Source organism: Trachurus trachurus, assembly GCF_905171665.1.
Source record: "Trachurus trachurus genome assembly, chromosome: 14".
NCBI lineage: Eukaryota > Metazoa > Chordata > Actinopteri > Carangiformes > Carangidae > Trachurus > Trachurus trachurus.
The window spans coordinates 4,651,749-4,679,251 of record NC_139903.1 but is presented as its reverse complement, the minus strand read 5'-3'; the positions used below and the strand labels follow the sequence as shown (position 1 = coordinate 4,679,251).

The window sequence follows — 27,503 nt, the reverse complement described above, 5'->3', positions numbered from 1 at the left end:
TGAATAGAGGAAACCAGCAGTATAGGAAGAGGAGGTCTAAAGAAAACAGATAGTTTATTGGTTATTTTTTATTGGGATCCCCATTAGCTACAGCACCACATCAGTGGCAGCTACTTCCTGGGGATAGACAGACATGGATAACCCATTCCTCTTCCAACCCCCTTCTCCTCCCATCCCCTCATCTCTCAACCCTCTTTTCCACATGGCAGCTCCTGCCTGCATGCAGAATTCAGGACTTAATGGAGGGGAGCTAAGTCCTTGGCCACACAGCGGATAAATGCTGTACCGTCTCCAAGAGATGCGGTGGCGATGGCTGCGCTGCTCGTTGCTTTCGTGGGATGCGCTGAGGCAGAAAGCACGGAGCGAGGGGCCATGACAGCATCTTGCTGGTGGCCCGACTGTCACAGACAAAGTTCAGCTCACTTAACCTCTGTGCTTTCCTGCTAATGTTGTACTGTACCTTCCTGCTACCAGCAGCACCGAGCACGGCCACATCGGGAACATATAACTCTAAATAACAGAGAGACTTACTTTTGACGTTCAGATACATGGATTTGCTGACATCGGCTCCGACGTCGTTGCTGACTCTGCACAGGTAGAAGCCGCTGTCTTCTTCCAGCACGTGCTTAATGAGCAGAGAGCCATTGACCAGCACCTCGATCCGAAAGCCTGAGTTGAGGGCGATGGGTTTGAACTGAGGGACCCCGGCGCCTGTTTGTGTTAATGTGAGATGGAAATAAAGAGAAACATCAGTCACTTCTTTCTTCTTTTTTTGTTTGGAGTCAAATTTAGAGTTAGAACTGACACAAACACTGACATTTAAACCCCTGAATAGGATGGTGTAATAATTTTCTGCAAACTTATCAGAGATGCCAGTGCACCTAAAACAAGTTGTTAAAGGTTGGGGCAAGCGTAGCGGTGCTATGTGACTGTGACAAGTCTAAAGGTTTATGAGGGAAAACAACTGTTAAATGTTTCCCTGGTGCATCCCCATACAGTACATTTGAGGTTTAACACTAGAGAGAGATGAGTTAGTAAAGATGAGCTCCAGTTACTGTAGGAACAAACAGAGTTTAATGTTGTTGTTATAAATGAATGTTCAAAGGCTGCACAAATCCCTGGTCTTCTTGAAGCAGTGTTATGTATGTAGCATGTATTTTGAAAGGTTAATAAAAATGTAAAATGCCCACATTTTATAATGAAAAACAACCATCAAGCTCTTCAGAATATGAAGCTCATCATGTCTCATAGAGAATAAACAATGTCATAACTGGACACTTGTGTCAATGACAACAACAAGAAACGCTGCTGCTGTATGCAGCCAGAACGGGATAATACAGAATAAAACTCTTAAAAAAAAAAAAAAAAAAAAAAGCCTTTCCTTGAACCGCTGCTGTTTCTCATCTCACAGATCTTGTTTGGATTTTTTATGCATTCAACCTCAAGGCTGTGGACTTTATGTTTGTTGTGTTGGCATTCAGAAAAAAAATCTACCACAGAGACTTAGTCTGCCCTAGGACAAAAAAAAAATCTTAACATACAATTCAGCATGATTGTCGACAGAGAAGAAGAAATTATCCACTAAAAGTGTCTGCAACGTTTTCAGTGAATCTGGCTGTGTGTTACTACAGTATGTATGTGTGGTTCGATACCCTGTTTGAGTTTGAGTTTTTTAGTTTATTTCGGACATGTTAAAAGAAATAAAACATAATACAGAAATGGACAGACATAACAAATAAGAACTTTGCAAAGACTCCCACCCCTTATTCATAAATTATCTATCAAGTTATCTAGTCATTATAGTCTATACAATAAATTAATTTATGAGTTATTTAACTGGATTTATTCTAATATATTATTATATTTATATACATATAGATTTATTCTAACATGATTACTAATCTTTATCTCTCTATATAGTCATATACATATAAAAACATATACAAACACATTCATACATACAAAGACAAGCTGAAAGTAACACGAACAGAGCAACATTCATTATTATTATTATTATTATTATTATTATTATTATTATTATTATTATTATTATTATTATTATTATTATTATTATTCATTAGCCACAACTTGAGTATTCATGTGTTTACCTTTGGAGTACTCCCACTGGATGGTGGGAACAGGATAGCCTTGTGCTGAGCAGTTTAGTATCACTGCCTTTCCATAGATGCCATCCTGGTCCTTGGGCTGAACCACAAATTTGGGAGGAACTGCAAAACAAGAAACCATTTGATTCACAGGTTGTCAAAAAAAAAGAAAGAAGTGAAAAATCAAACTCAAATATTCCCTGTGAATTGTGAATCTGACACGTATCATCATCGATATTTCATCTGTCATCAGCATTTGCTCCATTGTCTCTGTAAAACACCATCCTCTTCCTCCCCGCCTCACCTCGGACGATGAGCTGGCTCTGGTGCTCCACGGCGGCGGCCTCGTTGCGTGCGATGCAGGTGTAGTTGCCGTTGTGGAACAGCGTGAGGTTGGAGATGCGCAGCGAGCTGGTGAAGTCTATGTTGTCGATGGTGACGCTCAGACTGGCCGGGATCGGCCGACCGTCCTTCTGCCAGGTGATGAAGACGGGCTGGTCGCCGGACATGACCACGCAGGGGATGAAGACTCGCTGGCCGATGGAAAACCGAGGGAACTCGAACGGGTGGATGGTCGGTGGGACTGTGGAGAGAGAGAGAGAGAAAATAAGAATATTATTATATATGATACAGTATATTTTGATTGAGGATCTCCTTCCTCCCTGTTCTTCCTGATCTTCCTTGTCTATGTTTCATTGTACAGTTTGTTTAATATATCCACATCTGTATGTTCTGTATTATATTCATTAGTCTTAATTAGGGATGCCACAATTACTTGTTTTCACAGTTAACCGTGGAAAAAGCCACAATTAATTAATTATAAAGAATCCTAAATACTGTCACTTCCCAAAAAAGATTTATGTCGGAGCCATATCGGCAGATGTGCACCAAAATAAAGGTAAATGCTCAGATGAAACATTGAATTGGTAGGAATTTAAATGTTAGCCTGTCATTTGTATTTTAAAAAGAACAAAACAAAACAAAAAACGATTAAAATGAACGTAAACATTTGGTATAGATGACAATTTATTTCAAACACTTCCCCTGGTGGGATTAATAATTGGTCATATATTATTAATAGATACTTGAAATATTTTGTGTAAACAATGAGTAATGTCATTATATTTAGACTATATTTGATTTTACACATTCATAGTGTTGTAAAATGAATTAATGCATAATATTCGTGATAATCGTAACACCGTGATTATTTCTCTGACAATAATCGTATCAAGAAAATGTATAATCGTGACATTTCTAGTCTTAATTGTTTAATTAATTAGTTGGACTGGTCTGAAAGTCCACCAAATGACTACACCTGGTTTAGTTAGATTCATGCTGTGACAGTTTAAAAGTACATGCCAACTTCCTGTTCCTTTAGTCCTGAAGAAGATCTGGAAAGATCAAAACATTGACCCTCCACTCTCAATACATTTGTGGGAAGCATTTACTTTTGTACGGACATTTTTTCCTATTATGGCTCAAAATAGGAATTTTCCCTTTAATTACCTTTTATATTGAGGTTTAATATCAGCAAATAACGCCGTTCATATGCATATATACAAACAACAGGTTTATGACTTCACCTCCCATTAGTCACATTTCTCTCTTTATCACCGCCTTCTCCATAGTGAAACATTACGCTGTGATATGGAATAAAAAAAGGAATAAAAGAAAAGAAAATCTCTTATTACTTCTCCCCATGTAGAGCAGCTGAGTTCTCTTATAACAACATGCATATAACATTCCCACTCACTCTATTCGGCTCTCTGGGGATACTGTAGCCATCGTGAGAACCAGATGCTTTGGAAAATTAATGATTTAAAATAACATTGGAATAAGCTGCACTTCAGCGCTTATTTAATTCACAACAAAATAGGGATAATAGGCTCCTGGGGATTCCCTCTCGGCAGCGGTGGAATGCTAAGCAGCTGAGAGGCAAATTAGCCGAGGCGGAATAGTGGCATAGCTTTGTCTACGCTGTGTGATTTCCCCCTTGCACACTCGTTAGCACGTCAAGACCCGCCAGAGAGAGAGAGAGAGAGGTGGTGGTGGTGGAGAAGTGATGGTGGGGGGGTTTGCTCATCCGACATTTCAAATTATGCAGCGTCATTGAAGAAAGAGAGCCATCTGAGGTTATCATGACGGGGCTCAGCTCGGTGCCACTGCATATTCAGATGAGCTGCAGATAAGAGCAGGGCCAGGGATGATGGAGATGCTGCGTTGCTATGGGGTTGTTGTGTGATACACCAATATCCCTTCACATATCTATGTTTCCTGCTAGATATACTATAAGGTGATGCTTTAATGTGTCTTTTTTAAATGGGATGTAGAGCATGTATGCCAAATGGAAAGACACGCCAGGGTCAGCAGCATGCAGACTGATGAAGTGATTCTGTCTTGGTAACCACAGACTGATGGACTACCCTGAATGTACTCAACAAATACTTCTGTATAATATGGTGTGTCATCTCATCTCAAATAAATGGCCTAAGCTGCTTACCTGACACTCCAGATTGGTAATAATCATGATGGAGCACCCGAGATTACAAGCAGCGGACGGCAACTAGATCGCAATCGGCTATTTTTTTTCTGCATGTAAGGAAACCGAACTGCGCTGCTTATTATGAGCCAGTTAACTCAGCGTTCCCACTCTTTTCTTGAAATCATTTCCAGGACTTTTCCAGGACATTTTCAGCTGCTACAGTCTGACAGACATATACACATCGCCCCGTCCCATTCTTTCCAAGAATATTTGTCTTATTTTTAGTCAAAATGTCATTTCTAGTCTCATCATAAGTAAAATCACATAATAAGTAGCTTGTTTTTAGACACTTTTTACTTCTTTCAAGCATATTTTTACTTGAAATAAGTAGAAAAATCTGAGTGTGACAAGTTTGTCTTTCACTGGCAGATCTTTCTACAGTACTTATTTCAAGTGAAAATTTGTTTGAAACAAGTGAAATTACCTAAAAACAAGTACATTTTTAGGTGATGAGTCTCATTTTAAGTGGAAAGAGATTAGTTTTGACTAGAAATGAGACATTTTGACAAGAAATATGACTTGCTTTGGAGAAGTTGAATTATTATTTTGTCCATTCAACCAGTTTGTTTCTATATTTATTTCATTTCTCTCACCCCCAGAAGTTTGAATAAAGATGTGTAGTCTATGGCTCTAACTTATCTATGAAATAATATCTTACGTGCTTAGAAATTAAGACAAATTTATCATAGAACAATGCAAAAACATGTTGTTTTTGTTTTTAAACCGCAACTAAAACAGCTCTCTTTTCTCGCTGGGCACATCTTTGGAAAAGAAATACTTAGTGGGGTCTGAAAAAGTCAAATAGAGCTCTGGTAGCTGATGATTTTCCAGGACAACTCAAGCTTTTCCAGGACATTTGACCCTTTTTCCTAAATTTCCATGTGTTTTTCATGACTGGATAATTGGTCAACCATTTTCCAGGTTTTCCAGGATGCGCGGGAACCCTGTAACTGCAACTGCGGACAGATTTGGATCGGACCGGCCGGCACTCGTACTGTACCTTTCACAGTAACGTAGACGCTCTGGTGGGTGGAGAGCTGAGGCTGCACCAGCACATTGCACGTGTACTCTCCTTCGTCCACGTCCTTCTGCACGTCGAACAGCTTCAGGGTGCCGTTGTTCTCGAAGGCCCGCTGCCGGTGGTTGTACGGCAACAGGTTGGAGTCCTTGTACCACTTGATGGAGTAGTACGGGTAGCCGATGACGCGGCAGTGGATGTACATGTCCCGCCCAGCGATGGCAGTGAGGTTCTTCATTGGTCTGATGCTGGCAGGCCCTTGAAGGACACATTGGAGAGACAACTCTCTTAAAATGATTTTGAGGCGGGGGGGGTCGGTGTAAAAGATAGCTGTGCTGTGTTGTGTGTGTTTTCGAGACACCACAAAGATTTACATGCCTTAATTCATTCTGATAGTAACAAACAAAAACATTACCAGGGTTTATTTTGTTTTTTGGAGTGTCAGACTGCCTGATTAAGCATCCTTGCCTTCACTTGTCACAACTCAAAAATGGAAGTCAGACTCAAAAGCGTTAGCGCCGGGTGAATCGGTCTGTTTTTTTTTTCTTCTGTTTTGCTTTTTGCCTTGTTAGAGACTCAAGTGTCCTTCTGTCTGAGGCCTGTAGTGAATATTACCTTCTGCTTCCACCTCCTCAGTGCTGGCTGTGATTGCCTCTAACAAGCATTAAAATGGACTGTTTTTTTTTTAAGCTGACTCTCACTCACACTTGTGGAAAAACCAACATAATAACCAATAGGTTTCCATAGCTCAGTGTCTATAAGGAGAATTGACAATTAGGCCTTCTCCTTTAAGCATTGCAGAAGACGGTTTAACTCGGCTCCGTAGTGCACTTTGAGCTCAAGCATATCCTGGGTTACTACTCTCTTTAGCACGATTAAGGAGCCAACGATGTGAGAAACAGTCATTACACTTTTCTCTGCAATGGCACCTGTGGAGATTTATCTTCATCGCTTGGCTGCATTCGGCATTCACGGACCCTCGCTTAAGGGGCTAGAGAGGATCGCCCTATTTAGCCTCACAACATGCAAGAATGAACACAATCAAATTAAACCAATCAGTGTACAGAAAGTAACCCTCCCTCTCTGTAATAGAGCAACACTAATGGTCGTGCACCACGCACAGAAAGCTCCAGCACCCCTGTATTACTGCTACATGACAACAGCAATCCAGCCAGCCATGTCTCTGTAGAGAGCAGATTGCACTACGGTTATACGCTACAGCCTAATTGTATACCAATATGGGGCTATCAGCAGGTGTTGCGTAGGAAAGCTGGGCTTGGGAAAAGTTAAAGGGGAGAGTTCAACATTTTGGCAAATTAGCCCATTTTTTAGAACGGTGGAGCAGAGCCGCGAGCTGCTCAGAGCTACGCTACGGAGGCTCATGGGATTTCTTGGTTTCCCTCATCAAACTCATCAAATACACAATCCAACAACTCCACAACGCTCTGGTGGACAAGTTGTGACCTGCACATTCACCACGCTATGAGATAATAACACAACGTTACCAGACAGAGTTGTTTTTGAGGTAAATGCAGAGACTGCTTGATGAAAAACTGTCCCTGAAGGCAACGCACAAAAGCGGTTTTGCATGAATTTACTTCTAAAACAACTCTGTCTGGTAACGTTCTGTTATTATCTCATAGCGTGGTGAATGTGCAGGTCACAACTTGTCCACCAGAGCGTTGTGGAGTTGATGGATTGTGTATTTGATGAGTTTGATGAGGGAAACCAAGAAATCCCATGAGCCTCCGTAGCGTAGCTCTGAGCAGCTCACCGCTCTGCTCCGCCGTTCTAAAAACAGCTTGCACCAACAATTAAAGGTAACAAACCTACTGCTATGACTATGGGATTATGGCAATGGGCCAATTTGCCAAAATGTTGAACTATCCCTTTAATGCTGACAACAGGAGGCTGCAGAGGTTCCTCGTCTATTCTGAACAAAAACAGACTAAGGTTTCTGAACGTGGAGGAGAAACGAGCCTAAAATAATCTGACGTCTAAAAAAATTGTTTTGACAAACTTAGTCAGGCATTCCTTCAACATCTGCACATCCAAGCGCTTTGAGCACAGCCAATTAAAAAAAAAACAAAAGCAGAATAAATCGAGACATGTTGATGTGTATATGTGATGATGTGTTGGAAGAGTTGATCTGACAAGCACCTCTTACGTTTATTCGCGCCTGGTAGGAAACTGTCCCGGCCGAGTTGTTGCAGATGCAGCGGTACACCCCCCCGTCGGGCACCTGGGTCTGGCTGATGTTCAGATGGCTGACCGCGTGGCCTTCGCCGTTCGTGTAGTGGGAGATGCGGTGGCGGCTGTCTCGTACCACAGGCTCGTCGTCCAGAGTCCATGCTATCCGCGGCTCCGGCGTCCCCTTCACCGTGCACGACAGCGACACAAACTCGTTGATGTTGTAGACCTTCTCGCTGAACGAAGACAGGATCTTGGGGGTGCCATCTGGACAGTGGGAGGAGATTCACATGGTTATGTACAGTAAATGTTGTTCAACACTCTTTGTTCACTGCAAAAAATAAAATATCTTACCAAGAATATTTGTCTTATTTCTAGTCAAAACAAATCTCATTATACTTAAAATAAGACTTCACATAAAAAGTGTTTTTAAGACACTTTTTACTTCTTTCAAGCATATTTTCACTTGAAATAGGTAGAAAAATCTGACATTGGAGCAAGTTTTTTTTTCTTATTACAAACACAAAACACTTGCTTTCACTGGCAGATTTTTCTACTTATTTCAAGTGAAAATTTGTTTGAAACAAGTGAAAATTATCTAAAACCAAGTTAATTTGTATTTGATGAGTCTTATTTGAAGTGGAAAGAGAAATACAACAAATATTCTTGGAAAGATTTTGAGTTTTTGCAGTGTTCTTGTTATAGAGAATTACAAAAGCCTTTTTTTTTTTCTTTAAATTGAAAAATCCTTGAAAAACCCCAGATTGATTTGCCTTTTTATGGCAACACAGCCTGTCTGTGGTATAAAAAGCAGAATCAGAGCATAAAGAAGATTAATACAGCTCCTTTTTCTGGCTCCACAACATCATTGATTATCAATATTCTCCTCATACTGGTGTGGTCATGGGAGGCAGACACTGCAGCAACCACAGCTCACGTAACCGCATGCATGCCTCTTTTAGAAAATCTAATCAAATGGGCTGGGCCTTCGCTGTACTGCAGCGCTCAATACCACATGCTCAGCCTGAATGAAGCACTAACATGCAATTTCCATTCACATGTGCACACATCAACACCTGTACAGAGGAAACAGAGGGGACTACTGTACATCTAAACATACTCAATTGACCTATGGCTAAGCCACGCCCCCAAACGCGATGAGCCAATCATAGTGCGCATAGCTAGCCCATACACTCGGACATTCTCTGCTTCCACGTCCATTGAAATGCATTGCAGTTAGTCAGTTTTCATTCGTTTTTATATGTTTTTTCTTGACATTTTAAGTTTAAAATGGTCAAACGGTGTGCATGGGGTACATGCAACTCCGACACTAGGTATCCCGAAAGGCTGGGCGAGGGGGTGGATTTTTTTTTACCTTTTCCCAAGCCACAACTCAACCGAGAGAAGTGTCTGCTCTGGATAAAGTTATGCGGTAAATCACAACACCAACTAAATGTGGATAAAATTAACAAGGATGTCTACCTGTACATCTGTTCTAAGTTAAGTCAACAACGTATTTGAGGCAACATATTGTCAGAGATGTTTAGATGTTAGCCAGTATCACAACTAAGCAAAAAGTCTGCTAGCTTAATGCTAACGTGTAATGTAAAACTCCATAGACAGGCTAACAGAAATTAGCAGTAAAGATAAGTTAAGTTTTGGTGATTTCGAGATGATATTTAATCTTTCTGTCTCCAAAAAAAAGGTCAATTATTCCACCGCCCACATATCTTCCTCTTTGAACACTGTTCAAGTTCTGACCTTCCAGTATGACTTGAACAAAGTCCTGCGCTGACATCTTGCCATGCCTGGCGAAGCACTGATAAGCTCCTCCGTCACTCTTGGCCATGCCAGCCATGACCAGGTTCTCCCTGCTCTGGCCTGTCATGCGGACGCTGTTGCTGGGGTAGATGAGCTCTCCGTTGCGGTACCAGGACAGCTGGTACTCCTCCGAGCCGGTGACGCCACAGGACAGTGAAACCTGGCTGCCCACGCTGCCTTTCACCTTCCGCGGACTCACCACCACTTTCAGGGGCTCTGTCGGGACAGAGAGTTCAGAGATAAAAGCGTTATTGCCTGTTTTACTCATACACTGCAAAATATTTCCAAGAATATTTGTCATATTTCTTGTCAAAATGTCTCATTTCTAGTCAAAACTAATCTCTTTCCACTTAAAATGAGACTCATCACCTAAAAATGCACTTGTTTTTAGGTCATTTCATTTGTTTCAAACAAATTTTCACTTGAAATAAGTAGAAAAATCTGCCAGTGAAAGACAAACTTGCCACACTATCAGATTTGTCTACTTATTTCAAGTAAAAATATGCTTGAAAGAAGTAAAAAGTGTCTAAAAACAAGCTACTTCTTATGTGATTTTACGTATAATGAGATTTGTTTTGACTAGAAATGACATTTTGACTAGAAATAAGACAAATATTCTTGGAAAGATTTTTAGTTTTTGCAGTGTACTACAAAAAGATAGCATAATTGTTTTGTGAGGGGTTGAATATGTTGCATATACAGTAGCAGCATTAAAAATACAGTATGTGTGGTTTCCTACTTTCCCCTTTTTGTTTTGAGGCATCAAACCACTGATACAAATCAACCCCGATGACTCACTCCCAGCCTCGGGGCACTGACCTTTGACCAGCAGCCTGCCAACCACTTCGCCGTTGCCGTAGCTGTTCCACACCTCACACACATACGTCCCCGTGTCGCTGGACTGGGCTCGTTCTATCAGCAGGCCGGTCACACTCTGTCTGAAGCGCGTGTCGGGCTCCAGCGGCCGGTTGTCCTTCAGCCAGCGGTATTTGGGCGCGGGGTGACCCGAGGCCTTGCAGGGCAGCTCCACTCGATGAGACGCCATCACCTCACGCCGCTCGAAGCCGTCCAGCATGTGGGGCGCCGAGTTGGTGGGATCTGGGAGGATAGTAGGGGTGGGAGAAAAAAATCGATTCACATAAGTATCGCAATATTTTTTTTGACGATTTTTTAAAAGGGACAACGAGGAGTTTTGGAAAAGCGAAGCGTTTTCACACTACATTTATGAGCCTCTGTGCACATCGTGAAATTCTCAAGACAGACTCATGTTTTCATTCATCAAGAATTAAAGTCAGAGGTTCGAAGGCGATCAGATACCGTCGTAGTTCCGACCATAAACGGCGATTCGGCGGCGTTATTCTCATAACTCGCCGGGCAGCGTCCGCAAAACCGAAAGTAAGGAAACGCTGGTCGGCTCGCCCAGCATTTCCGCCACCACTAATAATAACAAAATAACGATAGAGACAAAATGATATATTTATCGAAAATGGGCCCATTAACAAGTGTGGGTAACGTAGATTCATCCACATTATATGAATATACTCCTCGTTGTCCCTTTAATTGATTTTTTTTATATTGTGCAATGTGCATTTGTTCGCCTTTTTTACATACAGAGAGTCCAGGTTTTGAAAAAGGTTTAAGTTCACTTTATAATGGAGTATGTTCATTTATAGGCTCCTACAGTATTTGTGTGCAGATAAATGTTAAAATGTAGCAGTTTATCTCAGTCTATATCTCATTTTGTCAGAAGCCTGTTTTTTCTATACTCTTTTATTTTTGCCTCTTTTATGCAGTCAAGGCTTTTGAAAAAGAGAGTAAACATATGCTGCTGCTGAATAAATCTTAAAAACTGACTTACATGTGATGTGTATTTTTTGGGGGAAATATGGTTCCTGGAATAGTCTATAGACAATCATAATCATTCAACTGTTTCGCTGGTGTTAAAAATGCAGACTAAAAATCGAGAAAATCTGCAATATCGTAGAATCGCAATTTAAATCGAATCGGCATCTAAAAAAATAGAATCGGCATCCCAAAAAATTGTAGAAGAATCGAATCAGGAGGATGATATGTTTATTGCACCAGTTTTTGTGCATCTAACGTTTCATTGTTATCATGGTGAATGGGTGGTTAAAGGGCCAAACCATGAGTTAACAGTATCTCATGGCCGGGTACGATGACCTCAGTGTTTACAAACTGCGGCTTGGTGAATTCCTATAATTTTTAAATGCCACATTCAATGTTTTATGGCCACAAGAAGAGACAGTAACCAACTGTTTTCTGAGAGGAACTCCTTATGACAAGTGAACTGAGCCTCATGAGGAAAACTGGTGGAGTGTCCCTTTAAAGGGTTAAAGGTAAGGAGCACATTTTCTGTGTTGGCACAGCAGTGATGACCTTTATCACATGTCATCCTCTCTTTAACTCATGTGTATTTTCCCTGTCGCTCTCTATTACATTCATATTATTAGTTCACATTTTTTCCTGAACCAGCATTTTTCTTTTTAAAAAACAGTTTTGAAAACAAACAAATTAAAAACAAAATAGGATAAAAACCATATGAAGACTGGTTTTAAGACATTGTAGAATAAATTCATGACCTTTTCATTTGTTTAATAAATAAAAAGGTCATATTTTGGTGTTCCTCTTACCTGAAACAATGAGGCGGGCACTATTACTCTGCCGGGTCTCTCCTGTGTATCGATGACGCGTCATACACCTGTAGTTGTACAGCCCGTCCTCCATTTGCACATCCAGTATATACAGGGCTCCCGTGGATGTGATGACAAACCGAGACACTGGAAATAAATAGATAAAATAAAACCCAATGAGTTACTGTGCGTTACTGTACGGTATGTTGGCACAGCTGCAACACAGGACATAACAAATTAATGAATGAATAGAATAAAACAAACATATTATAATGACAACACGCTTCAACAGCCTGCAGGCCCATTCTGAACATGTCACCTCTCTGTGACCTGTATGTGCTGCACATCGCCTCTGGCCAGTCACTGTAATGTTAAAACACTCTGGAAAAGCTGCTGTATGTTTTATTGTCTGAAGAAAACCTCCATGTCCTCATCACTCACTCACTTGAAAAAGACTTCGGTCGAAACGTCTGTCCTGCCTGCCTGTCCTACAATAAAAAGTTAAAAGGAGCTGATTGGAGGGTGCTGGTTTTCTCTTCTCTTCTTGTTTGCCTTGGCCGTGCACCTCCACATGAGAGTTTTTTTCTCCTTTTTTGAGATTCAGGGTGAGTGCTCACTACCTCCGTTCTCATCACTCACTCAGCCACACAAAAACAACAAGGGTTTTTCCAAGAAGAGCCGTGAATATTCACTTTGTGAGACATAATTACCAGAACTAGAAATATACAGAATTACAACACAATGTATGACATCTGTGGTAACACATACAGTACAACAGGGGTTCTCAACTAGTCTCACTCTGGGACCCACATTTTCCCATGGTCATTAAGTCGCGACCCACTTTTATAGAATTCAAACCAAGATTTTTTTTTTAAAAGCCTTTAAAAACTCATTTTGCTCTTTATTGAGCAAAGTGCATTTCAGAGCACATGAATGAAACTGAGGAGGACCATGACAACTGCATGTACGAAGTGAATAAATATATATAAAACTGCACAAAATGGAGACCAACAAAACGATATATTTGACTTCTAATGCATCTCTGCATTCAGAGCATATTCACAAAAGTGAATAAATATCAAATTGCATAAAATAAAGACCCACAAAACAAAACAAGATTCACTGCATTCAGGCCACATTAATAAGAAACTGATATCTTTGCATTCAGAGCAAATAATAAGAAACTGAGGAGGACCATTACAACTGCATGTGTTCACGTGACGTGTGCCTTTCAATATAAGTTATTTTTCAAAATAAAGACATGTCCAACATCAGATGTGCATTAAATATTATTTACTTTTTTGACCAGCTGTCCGCGACCCATCCAGAACGGGTCCGCGACCCACTTTTGGGTCCCGACCCACCAGTTGAGAACCACTGACATAGAGAATCAGTATCCTCCTGATTTCATCACAGGAGCTGGCAAGTATTTTATATTAAATACTATCGTACAATTGCATCCTGAGGAGAGGAAGACGTACTGTAGTGTGTGTGTGTGTTCATTTCCATGCTGCACTACATTCACTACCTTACACATTCTAAAAGAAGAAAATACAGCAAATCCAATATTGAAGTCTCTTAGCAAATATTTGCAAGTCAAGTGAGGTACGCAGCGCTGTGTGATTGTAGTCACCAAACATCTGCTGCAGCCCATTTAGCTCAGCGCAGCTCTGAGGCGCCGTGACAAGGCTGTGTGTTGTGTAGCGGTGTAACACAGCTCGTTATCATGTAGCTCATCGCTCTCTCCTCTCTCTCTCTTCCTCTCATGGGGGAACTCTCTCTCTGTCTTTCCCTCTCTCGCTCTTTTAGTTTCTCTCTCTTCCTCGGCTCTAGGACTAAAGCGCAGGGAGCCGGGGATCACAGAGCACTTTGATAAGGCATGGCTGCGCAGGTCGGCCGTGCTAATATCATGCTAATGTTATGCTAATTTGTGTGAACACATGGAAGCAGAGAGAGGTAGTCGGTGTTTATGAGGAGTGATGTGTGCTGCGGCTGGTGGCTGCCGGGGTATTTCATGTCAGCGGTGATGGAGGAGCCGATCTGAGATGGGGATCAAATGGGGACGCGGAGCGGTGAGGGAATTCTGGCAATATTGGTGAGAGACATCATAATGCAGACTTTATGGCCTGTTGAATTACTCTCATTTAGTCCGGCTATAACACTTGAACACAGATTAATCCCGTCTGCACAGGCACAGTGTGCACAGTGCAGGCTCAAATAATGGAAGGGAGCTTAAAGGGATAGTTCAACATTTTGGCAAATTGGCCCAATGCCATAATCGCTATAGTCATAGCAGTAGGTTCGTTACCTTTAATTGTCGGTGCAAGCTATTTTTAGAACAGCGGAGCAGAGCCGTGAGCTGCTCAGAGCTACGCTACGGAGGCTCATGGGATTTCTTGGTTTCCCTCATCAAACTCATCAAATACACAATCCAACAACTCCACAACGCTCTGGTGGACAAGTTGTGACCTGCACATTCACCACGCTAAGAGTTAATAACCGAACGTTACCAGACAGAGTCGTTTTAGAGGCAAATTCATGCAAAACCGCTTTTGCGCGTTGCCTTCAGGGACAGTTTTTCAGCAAGCAGTCTCTGCATTTACCTCTAAAACAACTCTGTCTGGTAACGTTTTGTTATTATCTCATAGCGTGGTGAATGTGCAGGTCACAACTTGTCCACCAGAGCGTTGTGGAGTTGTTGGATTGTGTATTTAATGAGTTTGATGAGGGAAACCAAGAAATCCCGTGAGCCTCCGTAGCGTAGCTCTGAGCAGCTCGCGGTTCTGCTCCGCCGTTCTAAAAATATCTTGCACCGACAAATAAAGGTAACAAACCTACTGTGACTATACCAATTATGGCAATGGGCCAATTTGCCAAAATGTTGAACCATCCCTTTAACATGGAGCCTATGTGCTTTACATTTGCTCACATTTTTTTTTGCAAATATCACAAAATATCTGATTGGGAACAGCTGCAGAGAGTGGATTGAGTCAATTACAGACTTCCAACATATTTACAGATTACAGTCATGGTGCAATGAGAGAGGGATGACTGAGCAGACAGAGAGAAATGGGGGAGAAAACAGAGAAGGGAGGAATACACAGAGGACGGTGTTGAGGATGCCATTGTGAGCAAGTGTTGACCTAGTTAGAAATGAGAGACCATGGATTTGATATCCTGAAGGTTTTTTTTTTTTTTTCCAGCTTGTGGTCGAGGTGCTCTCATGTGTGACAGACAACCAGCGGTAAAACACGGGGGAGAGGGGAGGTAGCACACACACACACACACACACACACACACTCTTATAGGTGTGTCTGTAGTCTTTAATCACCTTAACAGGAAATATCATCAAATTTGAATTTCGCTGGTTGAGATTCACGTTGAGGGAGAGGAACAATTCAGCGAAAGCAGATATCAAAGGAGAGAAAGAGAGATGCAGGCAGTCTCTCTCTCCTGTCTTCCCTTCCTCCTCTTTCTGTCGTCTTCCCCTTCTTTCCCTATGAAAGTTGCCTGGCATCAGAAGTTGACAAGGCAGGCTTATGAATGAGAGGAGCTTTCATTAGAACAGACGGCCTGTCACTGGAACAAAAGGCCGGGGTTGGGAGAGAGGGGAGCACGCCTGTGTTTTAAACGCGCGTTAACAGACGCTCGCATGAGTTTACATGTTGGAGTGTCTCTTGTCTGCCAGCGAATCAAACAAATCTGGATTATCATTTCATTTTTTCCACCAACTGGTTTGATCTACTGTATGAAGACATTACAAATGGGTTTCCTTTCGCCACATGCACTGTGTGATCTGTGAGCTGTGATCTGGGGGTTTTTCCACCTCCACAGGCAAAAAAAAGTGTTAAAAACAAAAGCTTTTTTCACACTTTTCGTCTCTGCTCCCTCAAGTAACTACAGTAAAATCACATCTGAGTGCTGTTTGTGATGCTGCCTCCAGTGTGCAGCATCATTGTTGCTGTGTGTGAACCTAAACTTGTGCATTCCTGCTACTTCCTGTCTTCAGTAAAAAAAAACAAAAAAAAAAACATGTGCAGCCTCTAGGAAATATGCTGTAAAATTAAACCTGTTCAGTTTTTACCTTTTCAGACATGCTGGCAGCTGTTAGAGTTGATAGTTAGCAGCAGATTCACCAACCTTCACAGTTTGCAAACAAAGCAGGAGGAGGTACATGAACACATTTTTGAGGTGGTGCATATTTTTCCCACTGCAATGAGAACTGCAGGTGGCTGTGGTGCTCATTTAAAATACAAATGTTCATTCTCCCTGCTAACAAACAGAAGTAGAAGTGATTATCCAGACCAACAGCAGCACTCTACTCTACTGTATGTGTGTGTCCTTTTACACTGAGGGTATGCTTGCACCACTGCATTCATCTCAAATCCCCACTGGCTTGTGCATTTGTATAATAAACATCTTTGTGAGCGTGGACGTATACTGTACTGTATGTGTTCCTTCCTATACATGTGTGAATGCAAGTGAGTGTGAATGTGTTTATGCTGCAAACAGCTGCATGGAGGAATGGTCAATAACGATCGAAGGCGCTCCACTGAGCTTTCCCCTGCTCCTCTCTGCTCCACCTACTGCATACTAACACACAGAGAGAGAGAAACACTGCACTGTTCTTGTGTGTGTGTGTGTATGTGTGTGTGTGAGAGAGAGATAGAGCTTACTAGACATATGAACATGTGTTTGTGTCCACACCTGGGTGTATTAGTGTATATTTCTCTCTTAACTACGGCTTCACTTTAGCCCAGGTGGCTCGCTTGACGATCAGTCGTCTCCTCTTCCTCCCCTCGGCCCACCCAGCTGCTTTGGCATCAACAGTGCCACCAACCCAACACAAGTCCCTTTCTGTGGATCCACACTCAATAGCATCAATTAATCCCCCGTATAAGCCACACTGAGCCTGCAAGTAGCCTCTTTGTTCATTCAAACTGGGAGGCTTTTTTGCACTTCTTCCCACTGAAACCTAAAATGCTTGAGAGGCATAATGGAAACAGTAAGAAAAAAAAGGCAGAATTATGTCCGTATTATGCCGTTGTTACACTGTTGTTCACGAAGGACAGTTTGCACTCGTGTGGATGTGTCATCGCCGGACACACAGGTTAACGTGTGACAAGGACTAAGAGAGGATTTCCGACGAGGTGGAACAACACAATGACACACGGTGACATGGCTGAGCACTTTGACCTCTGCTTGCTGCGAGACCATCTGCCCCGACACATGTGTTTCAGCTGAGAGAGACAGTTACCTTGGCTCCCTGAGTCATTTCAATATTTGATAATTGAGACATGAGTGGAGGGAAGATGAAATGGTAGGAGGGAGAGGAGAGGAGAGGAGAGGGAGGAAGCAGAACAGAGAGAGAGAGAAAATAAAAGATCAAGAGGGAAAAAGCACCTCTGGGATACAACCACTCTCTGTCATCTAAAATGACTTACAAATTAGCTTACAGCTATGCGTTCCCAGTGAAGGGGGAGAGAAAAAAAAAGACACAACTTTCATATGCTAATTCAGATCATGGTTAGGAAGAACAATTATTTTAAAAAAAAAGAAAAAAAAAAGTCAGCCGTGTCTGTCTGACGGATCTGAAAAGGAACTGCCTGTGTCTGTGTTTCTGTCTCTCTCATTGCAAAACCCAAGCCTCATGCATTTCAGTGACTGTTTATACTTTATATAACACAATGCAAAGACAGAAAAAAAGGAAACAACAACAATCATGCTGTGTTATTCCCCTTTGCAGGTTTGCGTGCAGCAAAAAAATTGTCTGAGCACTTCATTTTAACAACAGGAAGCGCTGTTACGCACACATATACACGACCTTGAACATCCAAACCTGCTTCTCCGAGGAACTTTGAACGGTCTCACCTATAACACCAACAGTCTGGATGCCAATTACAGCAAAACCCATCGAGTCAGCTAAACAATGCAGATAAAAATTGCTTCCTCATCACTCTGCTGGCAGTGTCCCCACTGTGCAACTGTCTTGGAGTGTATTAGTGAGTGGAGTGTGGTCCCCGGAGACAGCTGGGGCCCTACAGTGTCACCGTAACCTTGGCCATTAAAAGTCATGCAGCTTGACAAAGACAAAAAAAAAAGAAAAAGAAAGAAAGATAATCCATGTTGCAGCTGCACACTAACAACCCGTCAGCCATCTGCATCTTTTTTAAAGGGACATTGTGTAGGAATTACTCCCATCTACAGTAGCGTTGCGGTTGCACATCGCAAGCAACTCAATCGTATTTTTCATGCTGCATTCACCTGAAATTGGGCGGACAGCAGACGGACGACAGCCGCTGCACGTAACAATACACGTGACAATATGTTGTCATGGCGATGTTGTATTGTTTACCTGACCCACGTTTTACCGGCTTTCTCTTGACTCCTGTCACTAAAATGACATCTGGTTAACGCTCCATCCCGACACCACATGGCAGCAGCACCGAGCTTACCCGCTCCATGTAGATATGAATGATATGAACGGCTAATTCAGAGCTGAAAGGAACACTTCATGGGTTTGTTGATGGGGGGGATTACTGATTAATGAAAAACATACTTTCGAACCAAATAATCGATTTTCGTGAATAGATAACAGGAGAAGTTACACAATGTCCCTTTAAAAATATTTCAAGTGCACAGTTGCAACACCTCTGAGAAAATGAATGCACAACGCACTATTCAACAAAACAATACTCCCCCCACAGCTTCTTTCTAATTATTTCTATTACTGTGATAACCCTGGGGGACAGCTACAGTCCAGTCCATAAATACGCAACACAAACACCGCTGACTGCTGCTGCAGATGATGGATTAATATTATTTCTTTATGTTACAAATGTACAAAATAAATTATTGCATCTCTCCACTGCACTGAAGTCAATCTAATTCCTATTTAGTGAAATGAAAATTCACTGAGCACCGCCTTTTTAATAATCTGAAACTGCAAGCATCATATTACCATATGCGACGCCACGCTGTTTTCCCACTATGAGAATGTCACACACTGTCTGGCGCCAGAATTGCCAGTGTAGTCTGTGAGTAATAATGAGTGTATGATGAGCCCAGGAGGGCCGGTGTTGTAATTAGGCCTGGTCAGAGTTATTGGCAGAGCGACTCCAGTTTGATCAGGCTGGGATAAGCATCTCTACGGAGAGAGAGAGAAGGGGGGATCCCACCAATTTAGAGCCCCTGTAATAAAAATCATTTGTCATTCTTACAGGAGCCCACACTGACAGCTGCTGCGGTTGCCATGACAACGCACTGGCCACCATTCACTTAGCAAGCAAATATTCCTGGTATAGGACCGCAACTGGAGGAAGGAGACTGGTGGGAAAACCGCACACACACAAATATATAGACAGTACTGTCATGAATATTATATATGAGACAATTTCATGACGTCACTCCTGATTACTGCACATCTCATCTTTAAAGTTATCATATGATTTATGGACATTTTATTTATTGCCCTACTCATACTTCATGTCTGTTTCAATTGTACATGCCTAATTATGGTCGTTTAGATTTTCTGTATTATGTCAGGCTTTCTCTTTTCTTTAAGTGGGAGTGTTGTATATTACATTTTGGGAAAATAATGGGATTTAACAAACTTGTTCTTCATTTTTCTTTCATTTCCTAAATGATTACAGATCCCATCAAAGAAAAAAACATTTCATCCCTTAAAGTACCTTCTTAAACACAATAGAAAAAAAGTCATGTTTAAAATATAAACATCACAAACTTTGTTAATTAATCTATTATTTGACAAAAACTTGTACGGCAACAATTTTGCTTATAAAATCATTTAAATAGTTCATATATCATAAATACCAAAACAGCCTCTATAGCTTTTCTTTGTCCTGTGTGAAAACTGGATCTTAGCTTAGTCAAGATAAGACATTTGAAGATGTCTGGTTGGTTTTTAGCAAAGATTTTATGGTCAGAGAAAAGAGCTGAACCAGACTATGCAAAACCTAGAACAGCACACAGATGCATAAAAAATGCATACATAGATGTGTTTGTTTGGAAAATACATTAAATCTCTTCTCCATTAAAAAGTTTCAAGCACATCCGTCCCTCATCATCACAGAAAAGTGCAGGAATAACACACAAACCAAGCACCTGTCCTCATCCTCACACCTAGATTAAAAGCTGGCGCAGCCTCTCGGAGCCTCCTACAGTATCTGCTCGCTACAGAGTTGAGTCAGAGTGGGAGGCTGTGCGTTTTTTATTGCCTCTCCTAATCAGCAGCAGCATCCCTCTGCTCATTAACTAGACACATGCTAGCCTCAGGCTAACAGCCTCATATGTCAACCACAGATAAAGATGTCATCTTATGCTTGACTGAATAAACCGCTATTAAAACTAGATGCAAATGGACGTTGAACGATATTCAAATCAGGAGGCAACAGGGAAGCTTAAACCCTGAGGCGCTTGGCCTCACGGTTGCCCCACATTCCTCTGTCGTGTTGGAAGGAGCGGAGATTTTAGATCCCGTTTGTGTTCAGAGTGACGATCTATCAGACATCGGAGATCGCTACGAAACACAGTGGTATGATAGTTCATGTTCATTTAGCAGTGATCTGAAACAGTGCTGCTAAGTTCAAGGTAAATTATTCTGCTGAATATAGTGAACAGTGTGTTTGCAGTTTCTTTGGCCTTCTAGGAAATAATGTATTTGAACACCTGTCATGTCAATGCCATTATGAGAGGGACAGTGGTGCCCATTGTCGGGACTCCAGTGTAAACTAGCGTTTCTCTGTTCTACTGACTGAAGGCACAACTAACTGGCTGTGCCACAGACCACAGAAACTCTATCTCATCAAATATAAACAGACTCAAACAATGGGCGGTGTAAGAATGGACTTTATTTGTCGAGGATTCTTTTGGCAGACGCTGACATACTATGACAGGACGTCTCTATTCTCCTCCAGACTGTTTTGAGGCAGCTGTGTGAGCACTTTTCCTATCAGACAAATCTTTGTCTGCCGAAGTCAAAACCACGGAGGGAAATCTCATCACAATAGCTTCCAAATCTGCGCCTGTGTGTTTCTATCTGCAGTGTATGCATGCATGTGTGTGTCTGTGTGTGTGTGTGTGTGTGTGTGCGGTGTAATTAGCCAGCACTGGAGTTGAGCTATTAAACCCCTGATGGTTGTGTGTTTACAATGCTATCATTGGCCTCTCTCTGGCCAACACTAAATGAGCCAGTGTTGAGCCTCAGCTGTATAATCATGAATATTCATCTGTGTCTGTGAGAACCTCTGTGTGTGTGTGTGTGTGTGTGTGTGTGCTGGCAGGCATTAAGGAGGCTATTGCTATCTACTCCATCACAATCCGTCACTTTGTCTGGATAATAAGTCAAGCTGACAACAATTCTACTTATCGCCAAACCCCCCAACAAACCTGGCTTTGTTTTGGGAGTAAGAAAGAGTTGAGCTTGTGTAAAACCCTGCAGCTTTTTTTTTTTTTTTTTTTTACTTTAATGAGCAGAGCACCAAGTCGGGGTTATCTTGGTGGATGCCATACAATGCTGTCAAACTATTTTGTTTTCCCTTTCACTAATGCTTGATCTCAGGACTGAGCAAAAAAACAAAAAACAGCAACCAGCATCTTCTCAATAAAAAAGCATTTCCAATGCAAAATAATGTGGCTTTCATGTAAATGTACAAATCACAACACGATCATTAATTACATCATTTCCTGAGTGCGAGCCTCCGAGCCCCCGAGCCCTCGCTAAACTGTGATAACCTGAGTGTAGTGCCCTTCCCCTGAGACTCCATGGCACCACATTCCCGCTTATGGAAAAAGACTTAAACACAGCGCTCATTGGTGTTTCATGGTAATTTGCAGTGGCAAGTGGAGCAGGCGATGCCGCTCTGTGAGTGAAGCAGAGGGGGCAAGGGGAGGATTAGATAATCAAACAGTGTGCCACTTTAAATAATCTCTGCCTCCTCTGGGGGAGGTGAGACTTAAAGCTGGAGCCCTTCTGCTTTAATTGTCTGATTTTCTCGTCATTACTGTTGAGGGCCTCGGTAATTCAGGCTTATTAAATATTCAGGAGCCACCACACCGGAGGGAGGGAGGGAGAGGAGGGGAGGGGAAAGATGGAGTGACAGCAGAGAGATGAAGGTATAGAGAAAGAGAAGGTGAGGATGTGTGGTCACTGCTGAAGAACAAAACAGAAACACACTTTGATCACTGTCACATTCGAAGATCAAAGTATATATTCACAGGTGAAGATCTAGCAGGGACATACTGTATTTCTTTACTGAAGACTGATGGCCTCAAGTTAAAGGGATAGTTCACTCAAAATTGAAATTTCATTATCTACTCACCCCCATGTGGACTAAGGGCTGGGAGAAGTTTCAGAGTCCTCCGTGCCTTCTCTGAGTTACAGGGGGTCTCCGTGCAGCACTGCATGTCCATATGACGGTTGAGAACGGAGCTCACTTTTCTTCGTCCAAAAAGACACACCAAAAAACATCCACATACCTCCATAGTGCTCGTCTGTAATGTCCCTCTTGTATTGAAGCCCAATATGCAAAAACATGAGAAATTGTTCCGAAAAAAATTAAATAAGTCTATATTTTAAGCTTGTTTGTAGCGGAAGCTCCCAGTGTTGCTCTGCCGGAATCTCGCGCAATTTGCGGAGCCGTGAACTGGGTGTCAATGCAAATCACGCAAGATTTGCACAGGCAAAGCAGTGAACTGAGACACTGGGAGCTTCCACTACAAACAAGCTTAAAACATAGACTTATTTAATTTTTTTCAGAACAATTTCTCATGTCGGGGCTTCAATACAAGAGGGACATTACAGACGAGCAGTATGGAGGTATTTGGATGTTTTTTGGTGTGTCTTTTTGGACGAAGAATAGTGAGCTCTGTTCGCAACCGTCATATGGACATGCAGTGCTGCGCCGAGCCCCGCTGTAACTCAGAGAAGGCACGGAGGACTCTGAAAGAACTTGTGTAACTCAAATCTGTAACATGTGTAGCCATAAAGATCATTAAACTAACACCATCGTCACTCATCCACATTAGTCTTTCACTCATGTCAGCAAATTAACATTCTTTTTCACAAAACAGGAGCCTGCCAATGTTAAAATCAAACCTACAGTCATTCTGCTGCAAAATGTAAAAACTATTGAGAAGTTGCATTGCAAAAAAAAAAAATGTAATGCTGATTTCCTGATTTTAAATCTCCAGTTTCAAGAAAAGGAAGCTCCTTATGGATGTGTTGAATGGAGCTCTCCATGGTGCTGAACTACACAACCGAGCCACTATCAAAAAAACTACAACAACTAGTTTTTTTATCCCACATTTACACTGTAAAACAAATTTGGAGATGTTCATGCACTGAATGAAAGGTGATATAAAGACAGAGGTAACGACTGATCAACACGAGAGGTTATTTTTGGAAGATTTCAACATTGAGAGGAAATTTGAGAGACTTGAGAGTCTTCCTGTGTGTTAGACTGACAGTGCTGATCTATTAATGGTGCACACTGTTCTCTTTGTTACTAATGGTACTTGTCTAAAATTCAACAAAGAAATCCTGACAGGTTAAAACTACGGTGACGTGCTGTGTGTATGAAAAGTCTATAAATGAAAAGACCGCAAACCACATTACAGTGATTATGTTGAAGGAAGGGAAGAGTGCTGCTCTAATGAGTCACCCTGTCTGATTATGGCCTCCAGCTACAGCCTGCATCTACAAGGCTGCACAAACTACATCTTGACATGACATTTACTCCACTATTCAGTCTGTAAAACCATATTTTTCTGTAAAAAGACGGTCAGACTCCGCCAATGGAGCGAGATAATTTGACCAATCTCACAGAGGTCTTCTTGGAGTCACATTAGCCTGATCTAATATAGTGCTTCATTTCAAACTATTGACTTATTTATGAAAACCACATGAACATATATTTGATGTAATATCATAAGAATTGTCTAATTTTACAGCTCCTTTAAAATGAGCAAAATGAACAAGAGTATGTAATAAAGATTAGATGGAGGCTTTAATTTATATCAATAATATAATTACATACAAAAAAACCCAAAGCACACATGTTCACAAGTAAAGGTTCAAAAGTAAAAGTATTTGTTATGCAAAATGGGCCCTTGTCAAATATATTTGATAATTATATTGATGCATGGAAAAGAAATATTCTGTGTGTGGAGCTCAAACTGTTCAAACAGCAGTAATACTAATCTTGCATTAATTTTTTTTTTTCATATCAAATTTTATTTCTAACAAAAGTTAAATTACAAAAAGGGATTATCCAATTCCCTTCAATTTTAAAGCAAACTATTTCAGACATCAGTTTTTCTTATTTTCTTATTGCTTATAGTTTCTTGTGCAGTTGTTGGAAGTGAAACCTTTATTTGCTTAAATAAAAAAAAAAAAAAAAAAAAATACAGCTGGATTTAATTTAGAGGAGTAGTCATACTGTATAAATGCATGCATCTCTAACACGTGAATCTTTGATTTCACAGACCATCTTAGAATAATAACAACTCACCACTGTTTCCTACAGTATCTCTTAAATCCTCAGAAACATACCACATATATACTCAACACAGTTGCTCAGACGAAGCTGCAGAGACAGAGAGCATCTTCTCTTCACCACTTCAGAGCAGCTGATTATCCAGCTGATTAAGGCTGTTTATATAAAGTGCTGCCTGATTTAACTGCTAATGAAGATAAAACTTGTTGTCGCAAAAACACACCGTATTTATAAAGGACTTGTTGGCACATTGTAATTCTGTATACATACGTTGGGGTAATTATAGCGGCTAATGTAAAATGTCAAGTGTCTAAATCTGAATCGTCTTTCAACTTGACTAAGCAACTGAGTTTTCCAGTGAAGACTGAGGCCTTCAGACCGGCTTTTCACCAACTCCCTCATAACAATTACATTAATAAAGTTCTATCTATCTATCTATCTATCTATCTATCTATCTATCTATCTATCTATCTATCTATCTATCTATCTATCTATCTATCTATCTACAAGCTGTTTCACTAAGACATTTAGGCCCAAATGAAACCTTTACATGACCATTGAGGTGTGATGTGGATTTGTCAATATGTTATGAGCTTTAAAGGTTGGAGAGCTGTGAGTTGATAATTTTCCTCAAATCATGAGCCACATTCAAAAGACAACGTTGCACATGATATTTAATAAGGAAGCAGAGCTGAACTAATTCCACTGAGGAGTCTTTAACAACCTGACTCCATAAAGCGTTTATCCCCTTCACATCTCCACTGGACAGCACCGAGACACGCCCCTCATTTACAAGATGACTCGACTACCGTGTAATTAAATTCTTACAGCAGCGGCCTCCTCCTCCCTCTACAATCAAAATCACAACAACACAAAAAAAAAATCTCTCCTCTCCTTCATATCATCGCTTCACGATTTCATCTCTCCCCCTTCCCCTCCTCCTCCTCCTTCCCTGTCGCTGTCCCCTCTGTCTCCTTGTGTTTCATCTCTTGCCTTTTCCTTGGTGTTTCCCTTCCCGTCCCTCCTCCCCCTTGCCCCTCCCCCCACTCCCCACAGAGCATTAGCTTGCAGTGGTCAGGCCGCTTGACAGCTGCTCCACCTGAAGAATATCAATCAATGTTGCTGTGGAGACAGAATCAGGCTTTCTTCCCTTTATTTTCTATACCCCATCATCTCGGTCTGCTGCTCCGACTGAACACGATCCGCCGCTGTTTGTTTGTTTGTTTCTCTATAAAGTGTAAATGATGATTAAGCAAATGATTTAAAGTGTTAAGACGCAGATGTCTAACTTCTTGAAGGGATCTATTTCAGGAACAGACGTCGACACCTTTTGCTGCTAATTTTCTTTGAGGTGTGATTAATTGAGCTGCGGATGCAAAAGCACTGAGAGGTCTGAGACCGTCGCTCCAGATGAGCCGTGCAGACAGGCGTGGGACGGACGTGTCTATCACCGCTAACACATGACAGCAGAGTGACCACTGTACAAATCAAGCTGCTCGATATAGAACCACACTTAACATCCTCCTAATCACCGTGAAGGACTCTCTTCTGTCTTCTGCTCATCCATATTTATGCTATACATTATAGAAATATTTAGCATTTAAAGGGATAGTTCACCCAAAATTGAAATTCATCCAATTTGGACGAACCAGGGTCCGTCCAAATTTGACGAACCGGGAAGAGGAGTTTCCGCTACTAAACGAGCTTGAAATATAGACTTATTTAATTTTTTTCGGGACAATTTCGCATTTCGGGGCTTCAATACAAGACGGACATTACATACGAGCAGCATGGAGGTATTTGGATGTTTTTTGCATTTAGCTGTTGTGCTGCACACAAGTGGAACAAAATACCAGCAGAACTGAAATCAGCCCCAACTGTAAGCACTTTTAAATCCAGGTTAAAAACATTTCTCTTTTCACGTGCTTATTGCTGAGAACTTAAAACTTTATCTATTTTCTTTTCTTTTACTTTTATTTGCTCTTGCTTTTAACTCTGTTTTTAGTCTTTTGTTTGTTTTTATTCTGTCTTATTTAGACATTAGCACATTGAGTTGCCTTGGTATGAAATGCGCTATATAAATAAAGATGCCTTGCCTTTTGGTGTGTCTTTTTGTTACGAAGACAATTGGTATCCATTTGTAACCGCTATATGGACATGCACTGCTACGCCGAGACCCCCTGTAACTCAGAGAAGCCACGGAGGACTCTGAAACTTCTCCCAGCCCTTAGTCCACATGAGGGTGAGTATAGATAATGAGTGAAATTTCAATTTTGGGTGAACTATCCCTTTAAAGGTCCTTGTAGGAAACTCAAAATAAAAATACCTCCTTCTCCAGTATGTTGTGATTTTATCTCCTAGCAACAATTCCTCCTGGACTGCCAAATTATCAGGAGACCAATCGCATTTCTCCCTCTAATTGCTCCAATCTACAGTACCTTCCCAATCCGGCTCCCACTCCCACTTTCACAGCGAGTCCCCGACGAACACGGCCCCCGCCCGCCCCGCTGCTGCACAAAACAGTCGGCAGCCAAACGAAACGACTCCCCACAGACACATCGTCAGCGGCGCTAGTGCCAGGCCCGCCAGTGGAGGGTTAAGTAAATATTGGGCGAAGCATCTGCTCTCAGAGTGCCATCGTCTGCCTTGCGCTCCGGC

General features: G+C 41.5%; 1 protein-coding gene across 2 annotated transcripts in view; it reads right to left on the bottom strand.

Annotated features, from left to right (window-relative positions):
* Positions 1-27,503, bottom strand: part of dscama (Down syndrome cell adhesion molecule a) — a gene marked incomplete at both ends in the record, with an annotated part of 107,507 nt that overhangs the window by 32,238 nt on the left and 47,766 nt on the right. For both annotated transcript variants that reach the window (XM_083986395.1, XM_083986396.1), the window contains 8 exons: positions 532-711; positions 2,109-2,228; positions 2,410-2,688; positions 5,651-5,926; positions 7,829-8,125; positions 9,620-9,895; positions 10,499-10,777; positions 12,331-12,477. In XM_083986395.1, coding sequence (XP_083842521.1) covers positions 532-711; positions 2,109-2,228; positions 2,410-2,688; positions 5,651-5,926; positions 7,829-8,125; positions 9,620-9,895; positions 10,499-10,777; positions 12,331-12,477 — 1,854 coding nt within the window. The remainder of the gene's footprint in view (positions 1-531; positions 712-2,108; positions 2,229-2,409; positions 2,689-5,650; positions 5,927-7,828; positions 8,126-9,619; positions 9,896-10,498; positions 10,778-12,330; positions 12,478-27,503) is intronic.